This window comes from Pseudorca crassidens, chromosome 12, assembly GCF_039906515.1.
Source record: "Pseudorca crassidens isolate mPseCra1 chromosome 12, mPseCra1.hap1, whole genome shotgun sequence".
Classification (NCBI taxonomy): domain Eukaryota; kingdom Metazoa; phylum Chordata; class Mammalia; order Artiodactyla; family Delphinidae; genus Pseudorca; species Pseudorca crassidens.
In genome coordinates, this window is record NC_090307.1 from 22,011,103 (window position 1) to 22,021,461 (window position 10,359).

A 10,359-nucleotide genomic window follows, 5' to 3' on the forward strand; every position below is an offset into this window, starting at 1 on the left:
AATGTGTGTCTGTGAATGACTGTACAATAAGGTCAACGCTATGCTAAATCTGTATTTCCTAGTATATGACTTGGGAGAGCTTACTTAGAAGAGCACATTAAATTTGGGGCACTTGATTACCAGAAAGATATAAACAAACTAGAGGGAGTTCAGGTAAGAAAAGTAAACATGATTAAGCTTCTGGAGAGGTATGAAGAAAGATTAAATGAACTAAATATTTACAGTCTGGTTAAGTGAGGACTCAGGGGGAAGGCAAGAATGATTTATGGCTAAAATTATCTAACAGGCTTCAGCACAGAAGACACAGAATGCCACTGAGGAGGGCAAACAGGAACCAGGAGCTGGGTGATAGGAGTGACAGGAGGAATATTTAGAACAGGACTATCTAAGATGAATTTTAAGAGGAAATTTTAACAGCAAGAACTGATATGCTGCTGAAAAGTTTCAAGGGAAACAGTGAACAAACCATCCCTGGAGACATCTCAAACCAGAAGGGAAAATAACTAGAAATTGTCCTGCAGGGAACAGCTCTGCCCAGACATTAGACATGAAAAGGAAAGCTTTGCAGATTTTCTCTCTAATTTACATTCTTCTGGGATCCCAAGAGGCTGAGCAGAGATGTGGAAACAATGGATTGAGGACTCCGGGCGCGAGGGGTTTGCTTAAATGTCTCAGCCTTGGCTCACATCTCTAATGAGTCGGCACAGAGGCAACACCCCAGAGAAGCCACTGCTAGCATATCCAAGGCTTTATTCCATCCAGGGCCCTTCATTAGTCTGTCCCGTGGGAAGGGGTGAAACAATTAGGGACCCCCCCCACCCCGCCAAAACTGGGACGTGTGCGTACGCCCTTGTGCAAGCATGGGTTTTGTTTGAAACCCACAGTCATATATGTAACAATGATCCTGGGCCTATGTACTTTACCATATTGGAAACATACCCAAGTTCAAATGCCAGATTAGGATTTTAACTCATACTTGGTATCTGGCATTAGAATTCTGTGATTTAGTCATCTTTGAGTTCTGTCATATTCAGGGGATTTATAAGGTTCCTCAAATTAAGCCTGGCACCTCAGGATCCAGCTTCCCTGTAAGTGACATGCTGCATAGACATAATAAATAGGATAAAGCAGGATACTGACATGGCAAGAGTTACTCTAGGTAATCAACAATCCTACAGTGACTAAGGATCTCTCTTCCAGTCTAAAGTAAGTGTTCATTCTGGAAAGCTGTTTAGGGAAGGTCTGGGCTAAAGTAGGCATGATACAGTATCAGGCAACAACTTCCTAAAAGTTAGATGACCAACCGCATCTAAACCTAAAAGCAAAAGTTGCTTAGTAGCAAAGACAGAATAACTACTAACAGTAATAGTACTGATGCCACAAAGCAAATGGCTGCTCAGTTGGAAAAACAGAATCATAGAACTACCTTGCTGAAATCACAAATGGCCAATAAATTTACGGGAAAAAATGTTCAACCTTATGAGCAATCAGGGAAATGCAAATTAAAACCACAGTGAGATGCTAATCTATATCCAGCAGATGAGGGTAAATTAAACATATGACAATACCAAGTACTGGTGGAGACATGGAACAAAGAAGATTGTCCTGTGCTCCTGGTGGGAGTTTCAATGCAAAGTTCAAGGTAACTTGTCATTGTGCCCTAAAAGTAAAGATGCCCTTTCTATGACTCAGCAACTCCATCCCTAGACATGCACTCTAGACATGGTGGCAAATTTGTTCCACAGAACACGGATAAGAATGTTCATAGCAGTATTATTGGCAATAGCAAAATACTGACTTCCCAGAAGTTCAGCAATGGTAGATTGATTAAGTGTGGTTAATTAATATCATGGAATATTATACAGCAAAGAAAGTGACTGAAGTATAGCCATATGCATTCTCACAGATGAATCTCAAATATTTAATGTTTAGCAAAATTACATACCAGAGAAGAATACACACATTATATTTATTTTATATGGTCACGTACAGGCAAAGCAAAATCATATGTTAAAGATTCAAACATATGTAGCAAAACTATAAAAAGGCAAGGGACTAATTAATACAAAATTAAGAAAAATGCGGGTGGGTACATGGGTTATTTGTTTCATTAAAATTATTATTGTGATCAATGTTATTATTATTAATTATACCCAACACTATATATATAGTATGCTCATAACTTAAAGAAATCATATAATGTTGAAAACAGTAATATAACTAAAAGTTGTCTAGTCCACACCCTCATTTAACAAGGAAAAACATAAAGAAAAATGGCATCCAAAGTAACAGCAGATTTCAGAAATGCTACAAACCCATTAGTGAAAACCAATTAGCTAGTGAGGGACTCAGGACTTGATTTAGAATCTCCCCTTTTACTTTAGACACATCTCAACAAAACACAGTCACCTATCTCTCAGCAAATCAGAAGTAGAAAAGAGAAAAACTTCTTTGAAGAAGTCTTACGACAGGGGGAACTTCCAGCTGGATACAAACAAGTAGATAAATCGCATTCTACAAATCAGTAATAAAAGCCTTAGGAAAACAAAGCAATAGTCTGTGGCCATTTAATGGGAAATAAACAGTCCTCCATGAGGCAATATCTTCAGAAATCATCCCTATAAGATCAGAGAATTTAATAAGTGAGCCACAGTAATGCCTGGGGCTTCTTAAGGACAGGTTCAATTATGTTCTACATACTTAAAATGCAGCTAAGGGAGTGGATAAACATTTTTAAAGGCTTAAAAAAATGAGTAAAATCAGGAAATGTTGGTGTTTAACAAGAAACTTCAGTACTAAGAAAACTAGAGTAAATAACATTTATATTAACCATTTAATTCATTTATTCTCTTATAAAAATGTTAAAGCCAATTTAAGAACATTTAAGATACCAGAGTAATGTTGGTATTGATAAGCTCTCTTACCAGGTTAAGATACACTAACGAGTTGGTATTTTCATTAGATTGTATCATAAAGATTCACTTAATTCAGTAGAACATTTTTGTCCTAGGTATGCCCAAAAGTAGCCTTCTGGCAAGAACTAGTCTGTAACGGATGAGCAAAAGACAAGAGCAAAATCTCCAAATTGCAATGCGTACCCGTCAAATCGCTCAGAATAATCACAAGTGGTATAAAGGGCCTTCCTCTCTTGAAACCGTGACATGGCTGAACAAGCAAGAAGTCAGAGAATTTGGATGTGTGTAATTAAGCTAAAGTACCTCACAAAAATAAGAAGTAGGTTATAGGCACTGGGCTCAGAGAATTTAGGAAAGAAGATAAATTTCCTCACCCAGGTCATGTCATAACAATAAACTTTAAAAATATGATCAATAAATAGGGAATGATTTATATGTTTTCTGGTTGAACTACTCCCTCAAGAAATGAAAGCTGTGAATAATATGGTTGTTTCAAACTATTTATAAAAAAGCAACATGTACTAGTATAACCACTGGCAAATCACCATCAATAATGAAAAAGAAGAAATATATTCAATCATACACATTATTATGTATTTCTAAACTATACCATTGATAAGGTCAGGCATTTCTAAACCACTAAAAAAAAAAAAATTACTTAACAGTTGAGTTAAAGAGGTCTGGTTTTTTTAACCTCAGGCTAAAATGTGTCAAAGAACTTTAAAACACTATAGTGTTTTGATCATCAATGAGCCAACCTAGATTTCTGTGTGTTAGTCCAGCACTAAAGCAGAGAAATAGAAGGAATCAACCATCTACTGAAGGAGGGAGCAAATTGTGGAATACTAAGAGGCGCTGTAATGTACCTTCGTGCTGCAATTTTAAAGGTGTGTAATATTCTGCATTTTATTTTCTGCTGTTACCCGCTTGGCATGTGTAACATATCATTTTATCTTGCATGTTTCAATTGGCCTACAGGGAAAATAATCTGGACTGTTCATCCTTTTTTTTTTTTTTTTTAATTGACAAGTTTAACATTTGCTTTACTTGAGGTCTTGTTTTGAAGGAAAATATCTTAAATGCTTTGGGGTCAGTGCCATGCTACTGATTTTATAATACCCATTAAGAAGTGCTTTGATCTCTGAAAAGTAGTAACTTTGAAGAAAATTAAAGTTCTATTATTCCAAGCAGGTAACACCCTCCTGGAAAGAAAGCAGCATGCTGAGGTTGGCATAATCTACCCTCCCCTAGTGGTAATTTCTACCTCCCATTAATGCTCTATGAGCTCTGAAATTTCAATGATACTGGCTGAGAGGCCACTAGTTAGTCTCCTATAGTAAGAGTACCACTTAGCTGTCTTTAGAATTTACAGGTAGTTTAACTTCCCAAAAAAGAAACACTCATGAAAATTTAAACATTTGTTTTCAAGGCAAATCCCCATGACCTTGCAAAGTGTAGTACAGCATGTTAACTGCAGTGCCTGTGGATCAGGACCTTGGATTCACAGTGAGAAAGGTTTTCCTGGGTTGTATGAAGGGTGGCAGTGTTGATGCTATACAGTTTAGAGATCAGAGCTATAATTCTGTAGAGATAGGCTGGAGAGAAGCAAGCAGGCTGCAGAACAGTTCATCGGGCATCATGTTGGTATTTAATTCAGTGTGTTTCAATCAAGACTTAGTGAGATCCCAGGCTACAATTCATTAGGGTATAACTGTTGTGACAATTCACGGAACGCTTCAATCCTCCTCGAGTATCATAATAAAGAAACAGAGAAAAAAGAAGAAGATTCCACGTTTGTGTTTTATGAATTGTAAATGTGCACAGTATTTACCACTCCACTTCAGGGATTATGGTATGTTTCCAGAACCAAGTGACTTTTTATCTTCAGTTAATTAATCAAGTAATCCTTGGCAGGCTTATGTCATTATTCCTTTTACTCAGGCAAAACAAAGGTTTCCCGAAATTTGCGTATACAGTTCATGTAAGAGATTATCATCTGAGGTAGGTTACTCCATCAAAAATTGATCATTTGAGCTAGTAGCTGTGTAACAAATACCAGAATACAGCAATGTGTTCCTAAGTCAGTGCAAGTTTCTGAGTGCAATACAGGCCATATCTTTGGAAAGTGGGGAGATCCACAGCCAGGTCAGAAGAGCTCACTCACCAGTGAAATAGCACACTGGTTTCCAGAAGCATCTTTATGTATTTAGCACTAGCTCAATTCCCCCCCGAAGTCATACATTTGGGGAGGTGGCATGGAGGGTGAAAATGCTCTCTTCCTTGTATATGATTGGCTTTTAATATAAGCAAATGCCAGAAACAACTGCATCCCTTCCTCATAGAATTACTTTGTTTGGCAGAAGTATGAGGAAAAAGAAATTTCACAAGCACAGTTTCAGATGGCAAATTTTCCAAAGAAAAAGTAAGAATATTTGCTTTAAATTGTAATCTCGCGGCCCAGTCTTCCATGGAAAGAAATATTCTGTTCAGAAATTCAGCACTACCTACATACATGCAGCATCACCTAAAGATAAAAAGTGTTTTCGTTGAGAAGTTAAGATTGAAAATAGAGCTTGTTTCCAAAGGAGAAAGATAGTACTAGATGACCCTACTACATACAGCAGGAAACGTTCTAGGAGCAAATCATATGCATTTGAAGAATTTCAAACTATTGAACGAAAGAAGAAATGTAAGCCAGAGAGGAAGAAATCTTTCCTCTCATAAAAGATGCTTTTGAGGATAACTAGAGTGCTAGAATTCCCTTGGAAGATGCAGTGTCATCCCTTCCCTCTCCAGAAACAAGTAAAAATATCCCCTTCCACCTAAAAATCACCTCCTCAAATCTCATCCAGCTCCCCATTGGCTGAGAAAATCGTACTACAGCCTGTAAATATCCTGTACTCCGGGAGAAACTTCCAGCAGGGCTCATTGAAGAATTTAGACAGGATTAAAGCTCTTCCTCTTCAATGAAAACAGTAAGGAAGTTTGCTGGAAGGTTAACTTGCCCAAGAATAAATGTAAGTCATACACACTGGGAAGTTATAAATCTCTCCCCAGGAAAAAAAAAAAAAAAAAAATGCCTATCAGCAGCTCAAGCCAGCCCAGCTCTTAAGAACATTAAAGCAAATGCACTAAGCCTAATATATGCACATAGAACACATGTGGTGGCTGTTTCACATGCTTCATAACTCAGAGGGCAAGGCTGCTGTGTGGGAAATGGATGCTGTGACAGGTCCCTGGTGATTTATACCACAGCACTCACAGAGGAGTGGACAGCTGGGCTGCCCAGGCGCCCTCAGGTCCTGCCATGCTCCACTCAACAGCAAAGCCAGATCTGGGGCGTCGGATCTGCTTTGGTTGCGGGGGATGAGAAAGATGTGGATAGGGGACGTAGCAAGCTTTATCTCACCATGTCCCGACGACATAAACGCGCACTGATGTTTTTAATCGAATGTAATCCAAACATATATATGAAGAATTAATTAAAATTAACATGTATACTTGCAATTGCATTCATTACCATCGAAAATTTTCATCTCTTCTGAGATGCCAGGACTCTACTTAGTGCCTTTGCTTGGGGCTCAAGCCAAATATATAAGAAGACAGCATCTTACAAAAAGCCAGCTAGAAAAGCACTAGCCTCCTCCTCCAACATCACTTCCCCATCCTATGCCAACACTGTCCAGGGATGCCCTTTGTTATGTCCTAATGATTTCACGAAAATCTACAGCAGTTTCAGACTTTATCTAGGAAGTGGGAAAATAGCCAGTGCTATTGTACTTGTCTCCATAATCCTTTGTCACCAATCAACAAAGTCTTTAAAAACATCCTCCTGAATGGGAATTTCACTGCCGGTAAACTAGACACTTGGCCTTATTAAGGGCACCTCCTACTGGTCCTTTCATAGAGTGAACTGTGCTTTCCTCATCATCAATTCCCTGCCATGTCCCTGAAGAGGGGAAATTGCTACTGGAGAAAGGAGAAACAGATTAAGGAGCAAAGATCAGAGTGATCTGAATTAGCGATATCTCAAAACTGCACCATCCACTTTCCTGGGACTGGCGCAAACTACATCACATCTGAAAATAACACAAATGGATTTAGAAGTATAGAGGAGCTTAAAGATTGAGACCCACAAGCCTATCCACAGGCACTTCCCTTGTATATGTATCTTTTTGTCTGCCTTTTCAATCATAGACTTATCCCTTGAGGAGTTAATTAAAATAAAGTAATATATGGTCCTAACTTTCTAGACAAGAAACTTAAATAAATGGGAAGGGGGATAATTAATTAATTTAGATATTAGTAAAACATATATAAATCCATCTCCATTCATTTATCCCCACCCTTTGCCAAAGACAGTTGGGAAAGGCTTTAAAATATTTTAGTGTAACTGACAAAATGTCATTGTCCATTTCTGCACACCTTCCTTGTCTAATGCAGTATTTTCAGCCCACGCATTTCAGGCCTGGCTCCATAGACTTTCTACCCAGCGAGGATGCCCCTCTAAACTTCCCCTCTCTCCTCCTTGGCCTTCTACCAAACTGCCCGAGAGCACAAGTCAATCTGTGCAGAAGGAGGGTGCTCCTGGCTGCAGCATCTAGTGTCTGAGGGTAGCAGGAGGAAATTTTGAAGACACCTTTCGCGACTGCTTTACTGCAGGGATAGTCCCCCGCCCACCTTCTGGGAGTAATTGCTGAGGACAAAGCTCCGGGAGAGTGGAGCCCAGAGGAGGAGACCAGCCTGAGAGGGAGGGAGGAAGCACGAGCTGCTGGGGGAGCGAATGCTGATACGCGTGCACCGCACCGGAACACACACACATACACACACATACACACACCCCTCTTGCTGGCTTGTGCTCGCTCGCTCTGTCAGGCCAAAGGAAGGCGAAGGGTCGGGTCGATGTGGATGCGCAGATCCCTACTCCTTTTCGGCCACGTCAAAATTTGGGGAGCCTCGCGCTTGAGTGTCTGAATCCCTAGCCACCGGAGAGGCACATTCCCCACTGGCGCTCGCAACCCTGGACCGCGCAGCACTTAGCAGCAACAAGAAAGCCGGAGCTTCAGGTTCCTGATAGGCTGGGGGCTTGGACACGGTTTACATTCTGTTCCCTGTTAATTTCCAAGCCACATGTTGGGGTGCTCCCACCCAACGCCTGGCCCCTGCCAGAGGCCCCTTTTCTCTGGGATTTGGGGAAAGGTTATTTCCGAAGGGAACTGAATGCTCAGCCAGTTGCTCTCCCTTCTTCCCCGCCGGGCCCACTCCCTACACCCTAGTGTCCATCTACACTTGTGGTGAGGCCGGCAAAACCAGTAGACTGTTATAATGAATCATTTTGTTCTTTTTTAAATTATTATAATTATTTTGGCCACGAAACCTCCAGCTCCACGTTCGCAGACTGCCGCAGCCCTGAGCATCCCTCCGATCCCTCTTTTTCCTGCTCTAACCCAATCCAGTGCCCAAACAGTTTTGCCATTTTTAATTAGGAACTGCGCTTGCCAAGTACCAGGGCCAGGGGGCTGGTTCCCCAGAATAGCAATCATTTGGAGTTTGGAAGTGTCCTGGAGATATCTGGAGACTTAGCTTGAGAGCTGCATTCACTGTTAAAAAATAAAACAAAACACGCCTCCTTCCTCCTGGCAACTCTGCAGCCTCCTTCGGCACCATCGTCCCCTCCTCCAAAGTACCAAAACACATTAGCGTCCCTTTCTCCAATTCTCAATCAGCAAGTCTAAAAATCCAAACCAGAGATGCGTCATATACAAACGACTCAGCCCCACCATCTACATTCCGCACAGACTCCCTCAAAGCCCCCCTGGAGGACCTCCTCCACTTGGCCCTGTTGCCCCAATTCCCCTCCTCCGTAGCTTTCCGAGGCTTTAAGGATCCAACCCAGTTCCTTTCAAGACGTCCCCATCACCTGCTTCCTCCCTGCCCCAGCCCGCCAGCTCTCCAAACCAATGCAAGTATTTGCAAAAGCAAAGACGTGAGAAGCACCAGATTTGTTAAAAAGCCAAGGGGCGCCCCTTTCCCCAGCTGCCAACATCCTCCACCCCCAGGGAAAAAAAAGTCTTCCCATCTTTTATCATCGGTGAGGAAATGGGGGACAGAGGGAGCTCCGAACATCTTGCCCTTTCTCCCTCTACCCCAATTCTACTACTCGCCAAAGGAAATGAGGAGAAGGAAAGGGGTGTGTTGGGGGGGTGGCCGGAGGGTGCGAAGAGAAGAAAGGAAAGAACCTCTTACCGGTGACTTGGAGATGTGCGCTGAGCAGGGTAGCTCCGAAGAGTACAAAAGCCAGCTTGGGTACCCAAACACATCCAAGACTATTCTCCATATTTCAGCCAACACCTTCGGGGCCGCGGGTCCTGGGCAGCCGCAACACTCACACACATGCACTCACACACGCATGCACACATGCACACACACGCGCCGAGCCCCTTCGGCTTCCTCCTCGTCCACTTCCTCCACCTTTCTCCACCTCCCCTGCGCCTCTTCTGCCTCCGAAGCCTTTTTCCTCGTCCACTGACAGAATCAGCAGCAAAAAGAGGCAGCAAAAAGTTCCATTCGGTCCAAGAGATCTCGAGCCCCGGTAAAACCTCGGAAAACTAACTCAAGGAAACACAGGGAACAAGAGGAGGGCAACCAGCTCTCCACGGGGCTTCCGAAACAGCAATAAACAGACTACCCAGGAGGGACCAAGACGAGACAGAAAGGAATCCTGTGGCTGGGCTGTGCATCCAAAGATTGACGCTGGGTAAAGTTGAAGAGAAAAATCCGTGCGCGAAACCTGGGGATGCTGTTTGGTTTTCCTCCAAGAGCCGAGGGGGACCTGGGGAGGAGAGGCAGGGCGCTGCGGGGTGGAGCGCTCTCACTTGTTACTGTGGTGTCCGCCAGTGGTGCGTGAGCCGGGAGTTGCAGCCGTACTATCCATTGATCCGGAGAAGTGGAGGGCCGGAAGGGAAAATGTGGAGACCGGAGGGAAACGAACAGGCTCAGGCAAAGATTCCACGGGAAAGGGGGTGGGGGCAGAGAGATGCCGGCGAAGAAAAAAAAGAGCGGTCGGGGGAGGCTTCCAAGCAGCTGCATTCGCCTGGTCTACATATCAATGAGCAGGGATGCCCTCTGTGGGCAAAGCGTGGGAAGTCACTTTTGTCAATGGAGCTGGCAAATACTGTAAGTGTCCGGGGGGTTTTCTGCTATTTCTTTTGACACTCAACCTTAGGGAATTTATTTTTGACTGTAAAATTGAGGCGGGTATTTAGGCTGGGTCAGATGGGCACGCTGCTTCCTTCCTTCTCTGCCTCCATCATTACTGAATTTTTCATCTGGAAAGAATCACTTAATCCAACTCCTTCTAGGACAGGTGGGAAACTGAGGTCCAGAAACACAAGGGACAAATACCAGACTGCTATTTCCTGACACAACAGCCAGGGTCCTCTTT

At 42.6% G+C, this 10,359-nt stretch overlaps 1 protein-coding gene across 1 annotated transcript in view; it reads right to left on the reverse strand.

Moving 5' to 3' along the window:
* Positions 1-9,832, reverse strand: part of LOC137204225 (netrin receptor DCC-like) — a 549,964-nt gene extending 540,132 nt beyond the window's left edge. The window contains exon 1 of the mRNA XM_067701462.1: positions 9,162-9,832. Within this exon, the coding sequence (XP_067557563.1) occupies positions 9,162-9,252 (91 nt within the window). The 5' untranslated portion in view covers positions 9,253-9,832. The remainder of the gene's footprint in view (positions 1-9,161) is intronic.
* Between the last annotated feature and the right edge of the window lie 527 nt (positions 9,833-10,359).